The sequence below is a fragment of the Leptodactylus fuscus genome, chromosome 1 (genome assembly GCF_031893055.1).
Source record: "Leptodactylus fuscus isolate aLepFus1 chromosome 1, aLepFus1.hap2, whole genome shotgun sequence".
Classification (NCBI taxonomy): domain Eukaryota; kingdom Metazoa; phylum Chordata; class Amphibia; order Anura; family Leptodactylidae; genus Leptodactylus; species Leptodactylus fuscus.
Window position 1 is genome coordinate 370,506,273 of NC_134265.1, and position 22,016 is coordinate 370,528,288.

A 22,016-nucleotide genomic window follows, 5' to 3' on the forward strand; every position below is an offset into this window, starting at 1 on the left:
TGCGCTGAGGGATCGGCCGGAGGGTGCGCTGAGGGATCGGCCGGAGGGTGCGCTGAGGGATCGGCCGGAGGGTGCGCTGAGGGATGGGCCGGAGGGTGCGCTGAGGGATCGGCCGGAGGATGCGCTGAGGGATCGGCCGGAGGGTGCGCTGAGGGATCGGCCGGAGGGTGCGCTGAGGGATCGGCCGGAGGGTGCGCTGAGGGATCGGCCGGAGGGTGCGCTGAGGGATCGGCCGGAGGGTGCGCTGAGGGATCGGCCGGAGGGTGCGCTGAGGGATGGGCCGGAGGGTGCGCTGAGGGATCGGCCGGAGGATGCGCTGAGGGATCGGCCGGAGGGTGCGCTGAGGGATCGGCCGGAGGGTGCGCTGAGGGATCGGCCGGAGGGTGCGCTGAGGGATCGGCCGGAGGGTGCGCTGAGGGATCGGCCGGAGGGTGCGCTGAGGGATCGGCCGGAGGGTGCGCTGAGGGATCGGCCGGAGGGTGCTCTGAGGGATCGGCCGGAGGGTGCGCTGAGGGATCGGCCGGAGGGTGCGCTGAGGGATGGGCCGGAGGGTGCGCTGAGGGATGGGCCGGAGGGTGCGCTGAGGGATCGGCCGGAGGGTGCGCTGAGGGATCGGCCGGAGGGTGCGCTGAGGGATCGGCCGGAGGGTGCTCTGAGGGATCGGCCGGAGGGTGCGCTGAGGGATCGGCCGGAGGGTGCGCTGAGGGATCGGCCGGAGGGTGCGCTGAGGGATCGGCCGGAGGGTGCGCTGAGGGATCGGCCGGAGGGTGCGCTGAGGGATCGGCCGGAGGGTGCGCTGAGGGATCGGCCGGAGGGTGCGCTGAGGGATCGGCCGGAGGGTGCGCTGAGGGATCGGCCGGAGGGTGCGCTGAGGGATCGGCCGGAGGGTGCGCTGAGGGATCGGCCGGAGGGTGCGCTGAGGTATCGGCCGGAGGGTGCGCTGAGGGATCGGCCGCAGGGTGCGCTGAGGGATCGGCCGGAGGGTGCGCTGAGGGATCGGCCGGAGGGTGCGCTGAGGGATCGGCCGGAGGGTGCGCTGAGGGATCGGCCGGAGGGTGCGCTGAGGGATCGGCCGGAGGGTGCGCTGAGGGATGGGCCGGAGGGTGCGCTGAGGGATGGGCCGGAGGGTGCGCTGAGGGATCGGCCGGAGGGTGCGCTGAGGGATCGGCCGGAGGGTGCGCTGAGGGATCGGCCGGAGGGTGCGCTGAGGGATCGGCCGGAGGGTGCGCTGAGGGATCGGCCGGAGGGTGCGCTGAGGGATCGGCCGGAGGGTGCGCTGAGGGATCGGCCGGAGGGTGCGCTGAGGGATCGGCCGGAGGGTGCGCTGAGGGATCGGCCGGAGGGTGCGCTGAGGTATCGGCCGGAGGGTGCGCTGAGGGATGGGCCGGAGGGTGCGCTGAGGGATGGGCCGGAGGGTGCGCTGAGGTATCGGCCGGAGGGTGCGCTGAGGGATCGGCCGGAGGGTGCTCTGAGGGATCGGCCGGAGGGTGCGCTGAGGGATCGGCCGGAGGGTGCGCTGAGGGTTCGGCCGGAGGGTGCGCTGAGGGATCGGCCGGAGGGTGCGCTGAGGTATCGGCCGGAGGGTGCGCTGAGGGATGGGCCGGAGGGTGCGCTGAGGGATGGGCCGGAGGGTGCGCTGAGGGATCGGCCGGAGGGTGCGCTGAGGGATCGGCCGGAGGGTGCGCTGAGGGATCGGCCGGAGGGTGCGCTGAGGGATCGGCCGGAGGGTGCGCTGAGGGATCGGCTGGAGGGTGCGCTGAGGGATCGGCCGGAGGGTGTGCTGAGGGATCGGCCGGAGGGTGCGCTGAGGGATGGGCCGGAGGGTGCGCTGAGGTATCGGCCGGAGGGTGCGCTGAGGGATCGGCCGGAGGGTGCTCTGAGGGATCGGCCGGAGGGTGCGCTGAGGGATCGGCCGGAGGGTGCGCTGAGGGATGGGCCGGAGGGTGCGCTGAGGGATCGGCTGGAGGGTGCGCTGAGGGATCGGCTGGAGGGTGCGCTGAGGGATCGGCCGGAGGGTGCGCTGAGGGATCGGTCGCAGGGTGCGCTGAGGGATCGGCCGGAGGGTGCGCTGAGGGATCGGCTGGAGGGTGCGCTGAGGGATCGGCCGGAGGGTGCGCTGAGGGATCGGCCGGAGGGTGCGCTGAGGGATGGGCCGGAGGGTGCGCTGAGGGATCGGCTGGAGGGTGCGCTGAGGGATCGGCTGGAGGGTGCGCTGAGGGATCGGCCGGAGGGTGCGCTGAGGGATCGGTCGCAGGGTGCGCTGAGGGATCGGCCGGAGGGTGCGCTGAGGGATCGGCTGGAGGGTGCGCTGAGGGATCGGCCGGAGGGTGTGCTGAGGGATCGGCCGGAGGGTGTGCTGAGGGATCGGCCGGAGGGTGCGCTGAGGGTTCGGCGGCACCTTCACCAGTTATGGAGCTGCTTTCCTCACTGTAGGACGGATTATGGGGATTCCCAGGCGCTCAGATACTTTCAGTTTCATTCTAGGATCCATCTGCCCATCCCCCACTATAGAGGTCCCTATAGATCCCCCTATATCATTAGCCATAGTCTGGTCTGCTGCAGGTGAGAAGCGCCTTTAATTCTAAGATGTGGGTGAGCTCATGATCCCTACGGCACATGACTGGGATAACAGTGCCTGCTATGTACACAGTATATACTATAGTGAGTGTACAGTATTGTGTATCCATGGCCGCTCTATAAGGGTTGGTGGGGGAGGGGTCTCTCAGACGTATAAGTACATATATCTGCAAATGATCTTTCTGTATAATGTCTCTTCTATAAGATCTAGGGTTAGGTAATAAGCAGGGGACTGCCATGGGGTCCACGACTACCCCCTTTTTTCCTATATGTCTGTATTTGCTCCCTGTACTATAATGTACAGCGCTGCACAATATGGTGGTGCTATAAAAGTAACAGATAGTATACACTGTAATAATAATAATAATATGACACCGTAATATTATTATTATTATTATTATTATTATTATTATTATTATTATCACTATTATATTTCTTACTTTGCTGTGTAATATGTTCCGGTATTTGACACGTGTTGTAGCTAAAAGTAAGAATAATAAGGAATTGCAGTGTGCCAAGTGCGATGGCCTGAGGAGGGCGCTGCAGAGGGTATTCTGTACTCAGAGGACGTGACTAGTTGTTTTTCTCCTTACGTCACTGGATCTCCTGATAACACGTCAGAAGGGGTTTCCCAGTCGGCCCCATACAACTTTCGATATCATAGCAGCAGTGTAATGCCTCCTCCCAGCATGGAGCTCCCCTGTATACTCCTGTATATTCTAATCACTATTACCTGTACAGCGGCAGGTGAGCACTATATATGTATATAGGTAATGCCAGTATGTATATATGGATGTGCCTGTACAGCGGCAGGTGAGAGCTATATATGTATATAGGTAATGTTGGTATGTATGTATATATGGATGTGCCTGTACTGCGGCAGGTGAGGCATGTATATATGTATATAGGTAATGCTGGTATGTATATATGAGTGTGCCTGTACAGCGGCAGGTGAGCGCTATATATGTATATAGGTAATGCCAGTATGTATGTATATATGGATGTGCCTGTACTGCGGCAGGTGAGGCATGTATATATGTATATAGGTAATGCCAGTATGTATGTATATATGGATGTGCCTGTACTGCGGCAGGTGAGCGCTATATATGTATATAGATGTCGGTATGTATGTATATATGAGTGTGCCTGTATATTGGGTGCAGGGAAGGGTAAGATATGTGTAAGACATTACTGCACATGACTGATACAGCAGCTAACAGACATCATTCATACTCTATCATATATAACATGGTGTATATGGCTCCTGTATACAGGCTGGGGGGAGGGGTATCTCAGAAGTATATATGTAAGATATAAAACCTCTTCACAGGCAAATACTTTTTTGGTATAAGTTATTTTCTCTACGATGCAATTTGTCAGGTTTGGTGTCAGGGACTGCCATGGGGTCCACAACTACCCCACCTGCACTCCCCCAATATCATCACATGGTAGTAAGGTGGACATAGGAGTGTATAGCAGTCCTGCCGCCTCTCGGTGGGGTATAAAGCTCAGCATGGGCGGGGCCTATTTTCTTCCTTTAACTCTTTCCTCTCTGTATTGTATTACAGTCTGTATTCTACTATATAGTCCGGTGCTGCACAATATGGCGGTGCTATAACATAGGAGCTAATAATAATCTAAGTGATCAGTAATATGGAGACATGGTGCAGTCATTGGGGGACTACAAGTCTCAGAAAGGACATGTCTTAGCCTGGAGTACATACGTGTTACTTTCCCATGTAATATGTTCAGGTCCTTGACCCACGCCATAGTAATAGTAGCGGGTATGAAAGCTTTCAGTAAGTGTTTGGGCTTCTCAATACAAGAAGGTAACATGTCCTGAGGGGGGCGCTATAGAGGGACTGTGATAGCTGAAGGACATGACCATATATGGAGTTGTTTTCCCCCTGGTGTCTCCTGATAACACGTAATACGGGGTTTCCCAGTCTGAGGTATCCTCTGAGCATTGGCAGTTTAACCCCTGCACTCCCAGCATGGAGCTGCCCATGATCCTGCCTATACTGATAGCTATTGCCTATGCAGGTGAGAGCACACGTGTATATATATATATATATATATATATATATATATATAATGACTGGGTGTATATTGGGTGTTATGGCATGTAATATGGGACTGAGTCTCTATATTAGGATTGGCGGGGCAGTTATGGGTTACGGCTATCCCGGAGATAACAGTATAATCTATGAATCCTCTCTCAAGTGTAAGTGACACCTCTAAAGTTCAGTTGTTTCTTTGAAGTTCTATATTAGGGGACCGCCATGGGGTCTGTAACCAGCCCTGACCCAATTCAAGCCAATAGCAATGAGTACATTTTTTTTAAAGATGACTACGGTGTATTCAGGGTTGTAGCCGTATCTCCGCAGAGTCTCCAGTGTCTTAGATTGCAGATATGTCCTTCATGTATTTAGGTATGTAGTTACACTATGGCTACATTGTCTACACTCAGGTACCATTATATCAGGAGTCTCCAGACTACCAGCAGCCTCTCCACCTTGACCAGACACTTACCTCCACTCTCCACCCAGAGACATCCCATCATCTTCTAGGACACAAGTCCTACAACAATCTGATATAAAACCCTTATAAATAACTGATATATCCAGGATATCATGGTCTTCATAGATTGTCTACAGTTCCAGATGACGTCCTGTCCAGTATCAGTGGTGGCTTCTTGCTCTAATATCTCAGGTCCTGACCCAATCTCATTCCATGGCTTCAGTCTGATCTCACAGAAGGATTCTGTAGGGTCCTTGTATCTTCAGATGTCAGAAGTGTCAGATAACTTCTTCCAATAGAGGATCTGATCTTCTGGTCTCATTCATCTCCATGTAGACATCCTATAGGATTGTATTCGTCCTGATACATGGATATAAGCCTGATCATTTCAGATCAGTTCAATGGTACAAGACTCAGGACATCTTAGATCAGGCCATTATTGTATCCTTGATTTTAACATCTCAAGGAGAAGAAATCTCCATTAAGATGGTATAACTTGTGAGAAGAACGATATCTCCAGGGTTTTGGGTTCTGCCACCCTGTGTGATATCAATTAGTGCAATATCGCAAGGCCTGAGATCTGGTTCTGTCCATGAGTTTCTGGATTATAGTTGTATCTTCTCAGCTTTAGATAATTCATTCGAGTAGCTTAGTCTGATAATCTGGTGAATTGTCTCCTGACCTTTGTTCTCATACCCTGGTTCTTCTAGTGAATTGTCCCCTGTACTGTCTCCTCATACCCTGATAGCTCTGGTGAGTAGGAGACATCCTGAGCTATCACCTCATACCCTGGTTCACCTAAACTGTCTCCGAGTACCCTGGTTATTTTAGTGAATTGTCTCCTGAGCTGAGTTCTCATACCTTGGTTCCTTTGGTGACTTGTCTAATGTACTGAGTTCTCATACCCTGGTTCTCCTGAGCTTTCTCTTCATACCCTGGTTCCTCTGGTAAGTTGTCTTTTGAGCTGAGTCCTCATACTCTGGTACTCCTGAGCTGTCTCCTCATACCCTGTTTCCTCGGGTGTATTGTCTCTGGAGCTGTCTTCTCATACCCTGGTTCTTCTAGTGAATTTTCTCCTAAACTAAGTCCTCATACTCTGGTTTGAATTGTCCCCTGAGTTGTCTACTCATACTCTGGTTCTAGTATTGAATTGTCTCCTGAGTTGTCTACTCATACTCTGGTTCTAGTATTGAATTGTCTCCTGAGCTGAGTCCTTATACCCTGGTTGCTCTGGTTAATTGTCTCCTCATACCCTGGTTCATCTACAGACTTGTCTCCTGTGCTGAGTCTTCATACCCTAGTTCATTTGAGCTGTCCTCTCATACCCTGGTTCCTCTGGTGAGTTGTCTCCCGAGCTGTCTTCTCATAGCCTGGTTTCTCTGGTGAGTTGTCTCCCGAGCTGTCTTCTCATACCCTGGTTCCTCTGGTGAGTTGTCTCTTGAGTTGTCTTCTCATACCCTGGTTCCTCTGGTGAGCTGTCTCCCGAGCTGTCTTCTCATAGCCTGGTTTCTCTGGTGAGTTGTCTCCCGAGCTGTCTTCTCATACCCTGGTTCCTCTGGTGAGTTGTCTCTTGAGTTGTCTTCTCATACCCTGGTTCCTCTGGTGAGCTGTCTCCCGAGCTGTCTTCTCATACCCTGGTTTCTCTGGTGAGTTGTCTCCCGAGCTGTCTACTCATACCCTGGTTTCTCTGGTGAGTTGTCACTTGAGCTGTGTCATTATATCCTTGTAGCTCTTTGGAAAGTCCCAATCTTACTGAACTTGTATTTCTAGGTGGGAATGTTTTCTACTGTGACGTTGCCTCCGCTTATGTAATAGAAAAGTAAATAGAAACTGAAAGACAAAATATTAGTCTCACATCATGACTAAAGCTCTCACAATACTGCTGTCATCTTATCTTACTCACACAGCAGAGAAGTTGTCACAATGTTCCAGTGTCAGTGTGAGCTCTAAGCTTGGACTTCAGGAGACACAATTGTCACAGAACGTTACATTCACTGACACAATGTAACCAGCTCACCAGCTGTGCAGCAGGACTAGGTCAGGAGTGGAAATCCTTCAGAAGAGGTTTCGAAACTGGACACATTTTATATAGAAAGGAGTAGAAAACCCTGATAAGTCTGGGTAGATACAGACAATATCAGTGGAGCTGCGGTATATACCAGGCAATAGATTCATCTTCCTGGCTTTACTGTATGTGGGTTCATAAGAAAAAGTCCACACTCTGTACATAAAACCAAACGAACCATACTTGGTCCATCCATAAAGAGGACAACCCTGAACCCAACCTTGTAGGCCTGGATCCCTTTAGTTTAATCCTTAACATTGTAGTCTTTGTGTAGGATGGACGGTCAGGTTCTTACCACTGATGATAAATCGGAGCATAACCTGGGCCCTCATCTCCACCAGGCCCTCATCTCCCCATGTTCCTCATCTCCCCGTGGTCCTCATCTCCCCCTGGCCCTCATCTCCTCCTGGCTCTCATTTCCCCCAGGCTCTCATCTCCCCCTGGTCCTCATCTCCCCCTGGCCCTCATCTCCCCCTGGTCCTCATCTCCTCCTGGCCCTCATCTCCCCCTGGTCCTCATCTCCTCCTGGCTCTCATCTCCCCCAGGCTCTCATCTCCCCCTGGTCCTCATCTCCCCCTGGCCCTCATCTCCCCCTGGTCCTCATCTCCTCCTGGCTCTCATCTCCCCCAGGCCCTCATCTCCCCCAGACTTTATCTCCCCCTGGCCCTCATCTCCCCCAGGTCCTCATCTCCTCCTGGTCCTCATCTCCCCCTGACCCTCATCTCCCCCTGACCCTCATCTCCCCCTGACCCTCATCTCCCCCAGGTCCTCATCTCCTCCTGGTCCTCATCTCCCCCTGACCCTCATCTCCCCCTGACCCTCATCTCCCCCTGACCCTCATCTCCCCCAGGCCCTCATCTCCCCCTGGTCCTCATCTCCTCCTGGCCCTCATCTCCCCCTGGACCTCATCTCCCCCTTGTCCTCATCTCCACCACGCCCTCATCTCCCCCTGACCCTCATCTCCCCCTGACCCTCATCTCCCCCTGGCCCTCATCTCCCCGTGTTCCTCATCTCCCCCTGACCCTCATCTCCCCCTGGCCCTCATCTCCCCGTGTTCCTCATCTCCCCCTGGTCCTCATCTCCCCCTTGTCCTCATCTCCACCAGGCCCTCATCTCCCCCTGGTCCTCATCTCCCCCAGGCCCTCATCTCCCCGTGTTCCTCATCTCCCCCTGGTCCTCATCTCCCCCAGGCCCTCATCTCCCCGTGTTCCTCATCTCCCCCTGGCCCTCATCTCCCCCACCAGGCCCTCATCTCCCCCTGGTCCTCATCTCCCCCACCAGGCCCTCATCTCCCCCTGGCCCTCATCTCCTCCTGGCCCTCATCTCCCCCTGGCCCTCATCTCCCCGTGTTCCTCATCTCCCCCTGGTCCTCATCTCCTCCTGGCCCTCATCTCCCCCAGGTCCTCATCTCCTCCTGGTCCTCATCTCCCCCTGACCCTCATCTCCCCCTGACCCTCATCTCCCCAGGCCCTCATTTCCCCCTGACCCTCATCTCCACCTGGCCCTCATCTCCCCCTGGTCCTCATCTCCTCCTGGCCCTCATCTCCCCCTGGACCTCATCTCCCCCTTGTCCTCATCTCCACCACGCCCTCATCTCCCCCTGACCCTCATCTCCCCCTGGTCCTCATCTCCCCGTGTTGCTCATCTCCCCCTGGTCCTCATCTCCCCCAGGCCCTCATCTCCCCCTTGTCCTCATCTCCACCAGGCCCTCATCTCCCCATGTTCCTCATCTCCCCCTGGTCCTCATCTCCCCCAGGCCCTCATCTCCCCCTGGTCCTCATCTCCCCGTGGTCCTCATCTCCTCCTGGTCCTCATCTCCACCAGGCCCTCATCTCCCCGTGTTCCTCATCTCCCCCTGGTCCTCATCTCCCCCAGGCCCTCATCTCCCCCTGGTCCTCATCTCCCCCTGGTCCTCATTTCCCCCTGGTCTTCATCTCCCCCAGGCCCTCATCTCCCCCTGACCCTCATCTCCCCGTGTTGCTCATCTCCCCCTGGTCCTCATCTCCCCCAGGTCCTCATCTCCCCCTTGTCCTCATCTCCACCAGGCCCTCATCTCCCCCAGGCCCTCATCTCCACCAGGCCCTCATCTCCACCAGGCCCTCATCTCCCCGTGTTCCTCATCTCCCCCTGGTCCTCATCTCCCCCAGGCCCTCATCTCCCCCTTGTCCTCATCTCCCCGTGGTCCTCATCTCCTCCTGGTCCTCATCTCCACCAGGCCCTCATCTCCCCGTGTTCCTCATCTCCCCCTGGTCCTCATCTCCCCCAGGCCCTCATCTCCCCCTGGTCCTCATCTCCCCCGGGTCCTCATTTCCCCCTGGTCTTCATCTCCCCCAGGCCCTCATCTCCCCCTGACCCTCATCTCCCCGTGTTGCTCATCTCCCCCTGGTCCTCATCTCCCCCAGGTCCTCATCTCCCCCTTGTCCTCATCTCCACCAGGCCCTCATCTCCCCGTGTTCCTCATCTCCCCCTGGTCCTCATCTCCCCGTGGTCCTCATCTCCTCCTGGTCCTCATCTCCTCCTGGTCCTCATCTCCCCCTGGTCTTCATAATGGGCCTCTTATCTGCTAAGATATCTTGTAACTTTATTCTTCATTTCTGTGCCTTTCTGCAGGGAATGGTAAATTGAGAAGATACGAGATGTATGAGACTATCGGGTCATCCTTTACTTTCCCTGCTGTAAACCTCACTACGGAGACTGTATATGATATAGAGAAAGTCAGCCATATACGGATCCTCACATATCATGGCTCTGAGAACGTGCGGCCACCCTACAAGCAACGTGCCGAGTTCTACTCAAGTTATGGGATATTTGTCCTGAAGAACCTGACAAAAGACGACACCGGGACCTATAGACAAATAGTCAATATGGAAGTTGTGACTAATATATATCTGCACGTGATTGGTGAGTCCCATAGCTGACCAGATCTGGGTCAGCGTTTCATGTTTCCTTCATTCTCCATCTTTAAGTGTCTATTATTATCCGATCCTAATTCAATGTCTCCAAATCCAGGAGATGGTCACTATAGGGCACAATGTGCAACAGTTGGGTTTATACAGTATATATGGGATCATTGATATAGGGCAAATCTAAGAGTATCTGTAGAGAAGATCTCAAGAAGAGGACCAAGCCTGTAGAAAAGTGTCACCTCTGTCTGAGGTCCAGGTCCGGGGCTTATTCACATCATACCACTTTATTCTCTTATAGAGCCAGTAAATGAGCCGACCCTACGGAAGGTGAATGAGACCGTAAAAGGCCACGAATGTCACGTCCTCCTAGAGTGCACAAACCATGGAAAGTGTCCATTCAACATGACCTTCCTAAAAGATGGAGAAGAAGTCTCCAAGAACATCACCCAGATGGACTACTCCAGCTACTTGTCTCTAGACGTCTGGGCTCCAGGTTCTTCTGCGACATACACCTGTAAACTATGGAGTCCTTTAGGGGACAAGACATCTGGTGAGGTCCAGTTACCATCTGCTGGTAAGTCAAAATCATTATAAAGCCCCTTTTGGGTTCTTGGCCCATTCTCACATCTTGATGTCTCTTTGTTCCCCACATTCAACAAAAAATGAATGTGGCTGAAAAGTGCAGAACAGGGAATTAGATTTAGTGCACATACATGGCGGCATTGTATAGGAGTGAGCACCACAAAATAACAGTGCAGGAGATCTACTAGAGACTGTGCAGGAGATCCACCAGGAATGGTGCAGGAGATCCACCAGGAATGGTGCAGGAGATCCACCAGGAATAGTGTAGGAGATCCACCAGGAATGGTGCAGGAGATCCACCAGGAATGGTGCAGGAGATCCACCAGGAATGGTGCAGGACATCTACAAGAAACCGTGCAGGAGATCCACCAGGAATGATGCAGGAGATCCACCAGGAATGCTGCAGGAGATCCACCAGGAATGGTGCAGGAGATCCCCTAGAGACCGTGCAGGAGATCTACCAGGAATGGTGTAGGAGATTCCCTAGAGACCGTGCAGGAGATCCACCAGGAATGGTGCAGGAGATCCACCAGGAATGGTACAGGAGATCCACCAGGAATGGTGTAGGAGATCCCCTAGAGACTGTACAGGAGATCCACCAGGAATGGTGCAGGAGATCCACCAGGAATAGTGCAGGAGATCCACCAGGAATGGTGCAGAAGATCCACCAGAAATAGTGTAGGAGATCCCCTAGAGACTGTGCAGGAGATCCACCAGGAATGGTGCAGAAGATCCACCAGGAATGGTGCAGGAGATCTACCAGAAATAGTGTAGGAGATCCCCTAGAGACCGTGCAGGAGATCCACCAGGAATGGTGCAGGAGATCCCCTAGAGACTGTGCAGGAGATCCACCAGGAATGGTGCAGGACATCCACAAGAAACCATGCAGGAGATCCACTAGAGACTGTGCAGGAGATGCACCAGGAATGGTGAAGGAGATCCCCTAGAGACTGTGCAGGAGATCCACCAGGAATGGTGCAGGAGATCCATCAGAAATAGTGTAGGAGATCCCTAGAGACCGTGCAGGAGATCCACCAGGAATAGTGCAGGAGATCCCCTAGAGACCGAGCAGGAGATCCACCAGGAATGGTGCAGGAGATCCACCAGGACGGTACAGTAAATTCACCAGCAAAGATGTCCACACCCTTCCCTGTGGTTCATAAAAGCCATCATTTACTCTTTTTGGGGACATATTTTGGGGCATTGTGACCACTTGATATTTGTACATATAACACATCATATTTGTTTCCCTTCTAGATGACAATATCTGTAGAAATAAAACATCGCTCATTTGGACTATGTTCCTCTCCATCATCTTCGTCATCATCGGTATCATCATCATCACAGTTGGCATGGTATACATATACAAGAGACGTAAGTAGACCTTTACTACTGTCTCCAGTGCCCGTAGAGAAGAAGGATCACTGCCCCCCCTCCCCCCCATTCCTTCTCTCCCCTCCTTCCCTATTAGTAGCTGCTTTCTCCAGAGCTTATGGACTGACCATATATCACACGGACATCTGCAGGAGATACATATGGGATCATTCTGGGTCCTTATAGTAGTAATGGTGGCCCCAGTGAAGTCTTTGGTCATATAAATTATATATAACAGAGCCCCGGTCTTCTAAGGCAGGTTGTGGTCTTCAGGGAGTCCCCACAGCTCGGGTTTAGCTCATACACAGTAACTTGTGGGAACAAACTGTGAAATAGACCAAAGCTGACCACTGGTTTCCTTTATTAAACTCTTCTCCTTCTTCTATCAGGTTGTGCAGTAAGTGGAGATGAAGAGTCTGGAGAGGTAACGCAGGAAGAGACTTCTAGCCTTCAACATCAAGAGACATCTAACCTTCAACCACAATAGCATATCGATGGTCCACCTGAAGAGGAGAGAAGAAGAAGGCCCTACTGTGAAGTGTCTATGTCTGATCCAGATGAATCTGAGGTCACCACGGTCCTGGACAATGACCAGGAGATGTCTACATATGAGGATATTCCAAGCAGCCCGGACCCAGGTCATAGTGGACAAGAAGGAGCAACCAACATAGAACTAACAGTGCATGGGTCGGCCTCCGGCCATGACCAAGAGGCAATTGGATGATACTTGTAGGTACTGCCCTTAGAGCTAGGACATTATAAGCTCAGGCTGTATGTGTTTGGTGTCCAGGACTTACATGGAAGACTTCTATGAGGAAGCCAATACCAAAGAGTCAGATATCAGAAGAACGCAGGAAGAACTGACTATGGTATATAATGGCTCCTTCTGTTATGGTCAGGACTTCCCTATCACAATGTGGTCAATGATCTGGGAATTCAGATGGATAGAAATGAATGAAGATGAGTAATAGGGAATGAAGAGGTCGGAGATACCTTGGGTGTCATGGCTTCCACTTCTACCAGAGCCTTGACTGATGTAATGGATCCACATTGTAGGAGATCCTGATGGGTGTCACTGACTTATGGTGGGTCCGGGTTGTTATGTGACACTATTCTGTCCAATAGATATCAGAAAGGAGAGAATTAGGAGAACTGGTGGCCCCGAGGTGGAATAGATGGACTTTATAGACTTATTGGATATTATTGGAGCTCCCCCCCTCCCTCAGTATAACCAAAGTGTCCCTGAGGACCTCGAGTGTCTGTGGATCAAAGGGGATGAGGATGACTGGTAGGATTTGGTGTTAGAGGTCATGCTGGGACTTCCTGCTGGGGGAGAGGGATGGAGAGCGCCCTCCTGTCCGGACACAAATCTACTCACATCACATATGAATATCTGTAACTAAAGTAGTAAATTGTGAAGACTTTGCCTGGGACTGACTGCAGACCCCACACCTATGGACTAGATGTTCTTTCTGGGGGCTGCAGCTTGTCTTGAGCCTCTAATAACTTTGTTTCAATAAATGAAGTCTAGATTTTTGCCTCGTCAGTGTCGCCCCCTGCAGGTAATATCACAGCCTTACACAATCCCGGGATTCTGTCTACCATTGCATTCAGATATTGTGCACAAATCTCTCCCCATGTTGTTGCAGAAATTGTCCCCAATCTATTGCCCTTGTCGGTTCCTTTACTTTCATAGAGCAGAAGAGCCCCAGGCCGTCACGGCTCCTCCTCCATGTTGCACAGTTGGTGTCACACTATGAGGAACCTTCTTGTCACCTACCTGACAATGTACAAAGCCCCTCCATGATGTACCTGAGATGTCCCATGCGTACGCCCTTCTCCTGCTCTGCGGGGTCCTGGGAGGGGTCGCTCGGCACAGGCAGGTCGTAGTTTTGCATTGTAGCAGTGACTATGATCGGCGACTTGTCAGACCTGCAGGTAGAAGACTCCACTACTCTCCACAGTGACATGGACCCTGCTGATCAGATCTCACGCCCTGTATGAGCCTTGGCCGCTGGATTATCTTGTGATATATTTGTCTGTCTTCTTTTGTTTTTGCCTTTTTCCCGCCATTCTGATAGCAACGCTCTGTCCTGTACAGCACAACTGTCCGAGCTGTCCCCAGGGGGTCTTATAGGGCAGTCAGGGGGCTTGGAGGTCATCTCCAAAATAGAAAACACCTGTAGGAATAGTTTGTATCCAAGATCAATCCATAACTTGCTTTCTGTGTTGCAGAGCAGCGCTCCTTAAAGGAAACCTGTCAGGCAAATATGGGACAATAAAACACCCACAGGTCCTTCTAGACTTGGGATTAGTGTCCAACATCACCCGTTTGTACTACAATCCACAAACACCTCCATACTCGCCTAGAGGTGAGTCCGGGGAGTCTCATCAGACCCATTTCTGGTGCTCCTGGCACCCGCGCTCTTCATCTGGACACCCCGGCTTCATATATATGAGATACGGGGCCTGTGCACTGAAGCCGAGGTGTACTGACCTCACTGCAGAACAGCGCAGGCGCGGCGAGTACAGCCGCAGGGGCAGGATACAGATTTTATATATTTAATACCGTCATAGATTGCACTGTAATGGGTTGATCTGGGACACTAAACACCGGCTGCATATGGACCTGCGGGTGCTTTACAATCCCAAATTGCCCTGACAGATTCCCATTAAAGGGGTTTGTCCCAAGGATATCAAAAAGGTATTGGAAAGCGCCAAGTATAATATTCCCAAAATAAGTCAAGAATTATACAGCAAGTAGCAAGAGATACTGATCTGTGGTGAGATGGACGACCATGGCGGCAGGAACACAGGAGGCCATAGAATGGTGCAGGTATAGCCGGAGATATAATTGGGGGAACAGCTGGGGGTATAACTGAGGGTACAGATGGGGGTATAACTGGGGTTACAGATGGGGATACAACTGGGGGTATAACTGAGGGTACAGCTAGGGATATAACTGGGGTACAGCTGGGGGTATAACTGGGGGTATGGCTGGGTGTATAACTGAGGGTACAGCTAGGGATATAACTGGGGTACAGCCGGGGGTATAACTGGGGGTATGGCTGGGTGTATAACTGAGGGTACAGCTAGGGATATAACTGGGGTACAGCCGGGGGTATAACTGGGGGTATGGCTGGGTGTATAACTGAGGGTACAGCTAGGGATATAACTGGGGTACAGCCGGGGGTATAACTGGGGGTATGGCTGGGTGTATGTCTGGGGGTATAACTAGGGATATAACTGGGGTACAGCCAGGGGTATGACTGGGGGTATGGCTGGGTGTATAACTGAGGGTACAGCTAGGGATATAACTGGGGTACAGCCGGGGGTATAACTGGGGGTATGGCTGGGTGTATGTCTGGGGGTATAACTAGGGATATAACTGGGGTACAGCCGGGGGTATGACTGGGGGTATGGCTGGGGGTATAACTAGGGATATAACTGGGGTACAGCCGGGGGTATGACTGGGGGTATGGCTGGGGGTATAACTAGGGATATAACTGGGGTACAGCCGGGGGTATGACTGGGGGTATGGCTGGGGGTATAACTAGGGATATTTCAAAAGAATAGAAAAATCAGTTGCCACTCACCATATACACCTGGGAAGACTTCGGGGTGTGCGATCCGTGCTCCGGGACTCAACGGAGCTGGGTAACATATAATGAAGAAAGAAGTACGTATCCACAACCCGGCTTCTAAAATTTAACTTTTAATCCATGGTTTTTTAAAAAAATATAAGGTGAAAAAAGTAGGAAAAAACATACAAAGTGGAAAAGTATAGGAAGCTGGTAAAATACGCAACTAGTTGCGTATTTTACCAGCTTCCTATACTTTTCCACTTTGTATGTTTTTTCCTACTTTTTTCACCTTATATTTTTTTAAAAAACCATGGATTAAAAGTTAAATTTTAGAAGCCGGGTTGTGGATACGTACTTCTTTCTTCATTATAACTAGGGATATACCTGGGGTACAGCTGGGGGTATAACTGGGGGTATAACTGGGTGTATGGCTGGGGGTATAACTAGGGATATAACTGGGGGTATGGCCGGGGGTATAACTAGGGATATAACTGGGGGTATGGCCGGGGATATAACTAGGGATATACCTGGGGTACAGCTGGGGGTATAACTGAGGGTACAGCTAGGGATATAACTGGAGGTATGACTGGTGGTATAACTAGGGATATAGCTGGGGTACAGGAGGTGGGTTTAGGTTTTGTACTCTTTGATGGATCCTCTTCTTACTTACTGTGAAATACGCTATCGATAAAAAACAAAGATAAAAAACAAATCCAGCCAGACGCAAGCAAGCTTATATACTTGAAAAAGGGCATTGTGCCCGAAACGCGTAGTGTGTGCCTTTTACAAGAAATAAAGTTTATCCATTTGACGATCAGTTGAGCGCGGTGATCCCCTTTTTCTTCGGTCCTTCCTGATAATACTTTACCGATGGCTTTTATCACCTCTTTCTTACTTCTCTGAGGACCGGAGATTTTTCTCTTTTTTTCGGGGTTCTCAGTGTATTGTAAGGTCCTTGTATTACCGACATATCAGCGACGTCTATGGCCATATGAGACATTTCTGTGGATATATGTCCTTCCATATGTGCAGAGCTGCCAATGTAACTGTATGGCGGCTTGTTGTTTGCGCTGCGTAATGGCGCTGTGTTATAGACCTTTAACTCTTTATGGGCAGGAATGGTCATCGGGGATCATCTTATTCACTGGGTTGACACCAAATTTCTTTTATTTCTTTCGCTTGTCGGTTAGCGGTCTTACATATCACTCCAATGCTGTCAGAGACCCCCAGTGCCCGGGGGGGTTACACGTGTTATCCAGATTTTCTACTGTGTTTTTTTTTTCTTTAAAAACCACTTTATTTGATATTTTTTATACAATTTTTTTGTACCCAGGGGAATTTAACTTGGGATCTTCAGTAATGTCCATGGGCAGGCCTGGGGGGTCTTCAGTAGGCCCCCAGCTGCCATGTACAGACATTACACCCCTGCCATCTGGGTGCAGAAAGTCCCCTCCCTCCGTAACCCCAAAGATGGTTCTGTCGCTATTGACTGCAGCATCTAAGGGGTTAAAAGTCCAGAAATGGTGGTTGTGGCTCCTGGACATTAGGAGTGTGGGACACCCCCTGACCTAGAAGGTCTACACGCCGGTCACTAATGGGTTAAGCATTGGACCTGATCATGTGATATAAATGTGTTACTTTACCTCTATGTGGACCTGAGGAGTTCAGTCCAATCCCGGGCGCCTGGTCCTAAAGCTTTATGGGACATTTATGGGACCTTACCCTACACCTAAATGTCTCCTGCCATTAGATATCAGCAGCTCATCTCTCCCTGTGTGTAGACAACATCTGGAAGGACTCCGAGGGACTACCACCCCCATCAGGTCCATCTCAGTCCTCCCCATCTTGGAGGAGTCTGTAGGGAGCTCCTGACCACCAATGATAATTACTGCTCCCATTATCCGGTCCTCTCCAGTGCGTTGCGGCTCGTCGAGGCTCCTGCCATGGGTCTGTCCTTGTGCGGTTTCTCCCCTCAGTTCTCAGTCACATTGGTGTTGTCTATTTGTGATGTTCTAGAGTCTGGCAATGTCTGCAGGGGCTGAAGATGTCTCCGCAGAAGACGTTACAGCCATCAGAAGGTGTCATGGTGGTCTTACCAAACGACAGAGAATATCTGCGATCCGAGGAAACCGGCCAGCCATGGGATCTATAGGATTGTGGCCGAATCCCCCGAACTATCTGTGAAGGTAAATCCTTGGATACCGGAGTAGGAACTTCTGGAGCTTCAGTATCACCATAGAAGGTGTCTGCGGCCTCATAGACAGCCGGGTGTCACTGGTCACATAAAACTGACCCAAAACACACATTACTAAATGTATTTTATTGAATATAAACAGATATAAACAGATATGCCCTAATATACCCCTCCCCCATATATATACTCCATACATATTATCCCCATTACATAAATCACTGTAGGAGTAAATAAAATATAACTTTTAATAATCTTTCTTAAAAATGGCCTCAATTTATTTAATGTTTTTTAAATGTTTTCTTTAAAAAAACTGTACTATGACCTCATTGATAAAGGGTAACCAATAATTATTAAGTCAATCCCTGTCTGGTACAGCCATTAACAGTTTCATTCCCTGATAGTGTGCCAGGAGCTAATCTGGTATGCCCCAGTACACCTATATATCCCTGGAACTCTAGATGAAATCAGGTGCGAGGAAATCTAGATACAAATCCCTAGTGGTTCCACATAGGCTGTGAGTAAGGCCAGAGGGAGGTCCTGGAGGCGAAAGCTCTGTGAGCAGTCTCTCTTACTGACAAATTAACCCCCGTATATGATAATGACAGCAGGAGCTATATTGAAACGGAGGATATTCAATACAGTACAGTCTCACGTTCTCACAAGCCGTATTCCACTGTATACACATATTGATACCGTGTCCTACCATCAAGGGCGCGGGAAATGCAGTTTTAACTGCAAATATTATCATCTCCTGCATTATCATCCTCCTGATGAGCTAGGCTAGACCCCTAGCGAAACGCGTTGAGGGAAGTGTGAGGGAAAACTTATACAATAGGTGGTGGATACATCAGGGACCATATATTGTATTTATCTAGTTAGGATACGTAGCCCATGAATAGAGACTAATAGGGCTAATGTAACTATACCCTAAGTGGCAACAATGTTAACATAGGCAATTGGAGCATACTTGAGATCAGTAGGGCATTGTGTGAGGTGTAGTTGAGTGGAATACGGCTTGTGAGAACGTGAGACTGTACTGTATTGAATATCCTCCGTTTCAATATAGCTCGTGCTGTCATTATCATATACGGGGGTTAATTTGTCAGTAACAGAGACTGCTCACAGAGCTTTCGCCTCCAGGACCTCCCTCTGGCCTTACTCACAGCCTATGTGGAACCACTAGGGATTTGTATCTAGATTTCCTCGCACCTGATTTCATCTAGAGTTCCAGGGATATATAGGTGTACTGGGGCATACCAGATTAGCTCCTGGCACACTATCAGGGAATGAAACTGTTAATGGCTGTACCAGACAGGGATTGACTTAATAATTATTGGTTACCCTTTATCAATGAGGTCATAGTACAGTTTTTTTTAAAGAAAACATTTAAAAAACATTAAATAAATTGAGGCCATTTTTAAGAAAGATTATTAAAAGTTATATTTTATTTACTCCTACAGTGATTTAGTCTTTATGTGAGTAACTACCCGTCAGTGATAAAAATTATCCCCATTACATGTACGCTACATACACCATAGACCAGTGAGGAACAGTGTGACAAAATATATATGGAGGAATATGGAGACATATGGAGGGATATGCAAGGTTATGGAGGGATATTGAGGGATATGGAGGGGATATAGAGGGATATGGAGGGAGATATGGGGGGATATGGAAGGATATGGAAAAATATGGGGGAAAATTGAGTAATGTATAGGGATATGGAGCAATAGGGGGGGATATGGAGGAATGTGGTGGAATATGGGGCATATGGACGGATATGGAGGAATGTGGAGGAATTTGGAGGGGATGTGTAGTGATATGGAAGGATATGGGGAAATATGGAGGGATATGGAGAATATGGAGGGATATGGAGGAATATGAGGAAATATGCAGGGACATGGAGGAATATGCAGGGAAATGGAGGGATATGGAGGAATATGGAGGGATGTAGAAGAATATGGAGGTATCCTGAGAGATAAGGAGGAATATGGAGGTATATGGAGAAATATGGAGGGATATGTGGAGGAATATGGAGGAATATGCAGGGATATGCGGAAATATGGAGGTATATTAAGGAATATGGAGGGATATGGAGGACTTTACAGGGATATGGAGGAATATGGAGGGATATGGAGGACTATACAGGGATATGGAGGGATTTATAGATCCTGGTGATTATATAAGATCAGTTTGGAAGGTCAATGATTATAAAAACTATTTTTAAAAGACTGAAAAAAAAAATAGCAAAAATAAAACCCAGACTGTATCCCACATTGTAGCCGTGCCCCGGCCCTAATACTCTAAGCTATGCTCGTTACCTGGGAGAATACATTATACCCCCTTCCCGCTCTGTGCATACTATTACTATTACCGTGATGGCGCTGTAATGGCGCGGTCATTGGATCCCTCTCTGTCCCGGGACTAGCTGGAATATCTTCCGACCGTGATCGGCTGTGACCACAGGGTCCGAGAGGTTATCATGGCCGCCAGGAGGCCGAGCAACTGTCTATGCACATCACACATGAGGATACTTGGTATTGCAGGACATTGGACTGGGGATCTATATATCAAGATATATTATGTAAAAAAACCATCCCAGCATAGATGAGACGCAGAAAAACTTCAAAAAATCTGAAAAAAATCTCGGCAGTGAAAAGTCTCAGCACCAGACGGGTGCAGTAAAGGGTTACACAGCAGCAGCGCTCGGCACACACCATCACCGTCTGGGATCCCATTGGGAGAGAGATCTAGAAATCACCGGATACATTGTAACATGGGGGGATTCCAGTGTTGCCAGAAGTTTCATCTTTAGTCAGTAGACATCTGATTGATGACATCATCACAGGAGGTGAGATCATTCAGCCCAGGGGTCGCCCACTGAGTGGTACCTTCCTATTGATTGCCCTGAGCCTGCGATGGTCCTGAGTGTGCTGAATACTGCAGCTATAGGTAAGGCCTGCACATTATATATAGTGCTGTGTGTACGGGATACTGCGTGCACCTATATACTACATGTCACCTGGTGATCTCTATTGGCTTGATGAAGCTTTGTGTTCTCCTCTGTCTGCTGTGACTCGTCATGGGGGAAACGGTCGTCACAGGGGACAATGACAGATTTCAGATTTGTGTGTCATAATGACAAAGACAATATCTGATGTCTCGCGTCAGTCATACTTGGCATAGCACATACTACGTGACTATACGTGCCCCTGTTATATAGGTTAGGGGGGGGGGCACTGGGGGTTATGAATGTAGTGGATACAACAGTATAAGTAACACCCCTAAAGGGCAAAAGGCTGCTTCTGTCTGTGCTTTATGTGAGGCTTTTTATCAGGGACCGCCATGGGGTCCACACACACCCCTATACCACAAATAACCTGGTGAGTGTAAGACAGGTCGGCCATACACAGTAGTCATACTCTCCTGGGAGTTGCGTCGCAGATTGGATTTATATTGATATTTCTATAGGTATTGTGCCCTCTATTGCTACAAAATATACAACCCTGCAGCGTTTGGTGGTGTTATATAAAGGATAATAAGCCTATAAGAACATACATGATCAGCCTTCAAGAGTTGTTATTTTCCCAAAGACATCCTTGTATCCCCTTGTATCCCCTTGTACCCCCTTGTATCCCCTTGTACCCCCTTGTACCCCCTTGTATCCCCTTGTACCCCCTTGTATCCCCTTGTACCTCCTTGTACCCCATTGTATCCCCTTGTACCCCCTTGTATCCCCTTGTACCTCCTTGTACCCCCTTGTACCCCCTTGTATCCCCTTGTACCCCCTTGTACCCCCTTGTATCCCCTTTTACCCCCTTGTACCCCCTTGTATCCCCTTGTACCCCCTTGTATCCCCTTGTATCCCCTTGTACCCCCTTGTATCCCCTTGTACCCCCTTGTACCCCCTTGTATCCCCTTGTACCCCCTTGTACCCCCTTGTATCCCCTTGTACCCCCTTGTATCCCCTTGTATCCCCTTGTACCCCCTTGTATCCCCTTGTACCCCCTTGTACCCCCTTGTATCCCCTTGTACCCCCTTGTACCCCCTTGTATCCCCTTGTACCCCCTTGTATCCCCTTGTATCCCCTTGTACCCCCTTGTATCCCCTTGTACCCCCTTGTACCTCCTTGTACCCCCTTGTATCCCCTTGTAGCCCCTCGTATCCCCTTGTACCCCCTTGTATCCCCTTGTACCCCCTTGTACCCCCTTGTA

General features: G+C 50.4%; 1 protein-coding gene across 1 annotated transcript; it reads left to right on the forward strand.

Annotated features, from left to right (window-relative positions):
* Window positions 1-3,258: 3,258 nt before the first annotated feature.
* On the forward strand, window positions 3,259-13,392 carry LOC142196741 (SLAM family member 9-like). Its single transcript, XM_075266719.1, has 5 exons — window positions 3,259-3,324; window positions 9,773-10,063; window positions 10,367-10,642; window positions 11,908-12,024; window positions 12,414-13,392. Exons 1-5 carry the CDS (start codon window positions 3,267-3,269, stop codon window positions 12,509-12,511), a joined length of 840 nt encoding a protein of 279 aa, XP_075122820.1. The 5' UTR covers window positions 3,259-3,266; the 3' UTR covers window positions 12,512-13,392.
* Window positions 13,393-22,016: the final 8,624 nt, after the last annotated feature.

Coding starts and splice junctions, on each gene's coding strand:
- LOC142196741 (XM_075266719.1), top strand. CDS start 3,267: ATGGAGCTCCCCTGTATACTCCTGTATATTCTAATCACTATTACCTGT. Junction 10,064..10,366: donor TATATATCTGCACGTGATTG/GTGAGTCCCATA, acceptor ATTCTCTTATAG/AGCCAGTAAATGAGCCGACC. Junction 12,025..12,413: donor GGTATACATATACAAGAGAC/GTAAGTAGACCT, acceptor TTCTTCTATCAG/GTTGTGCAGTAAGTGGAGAT.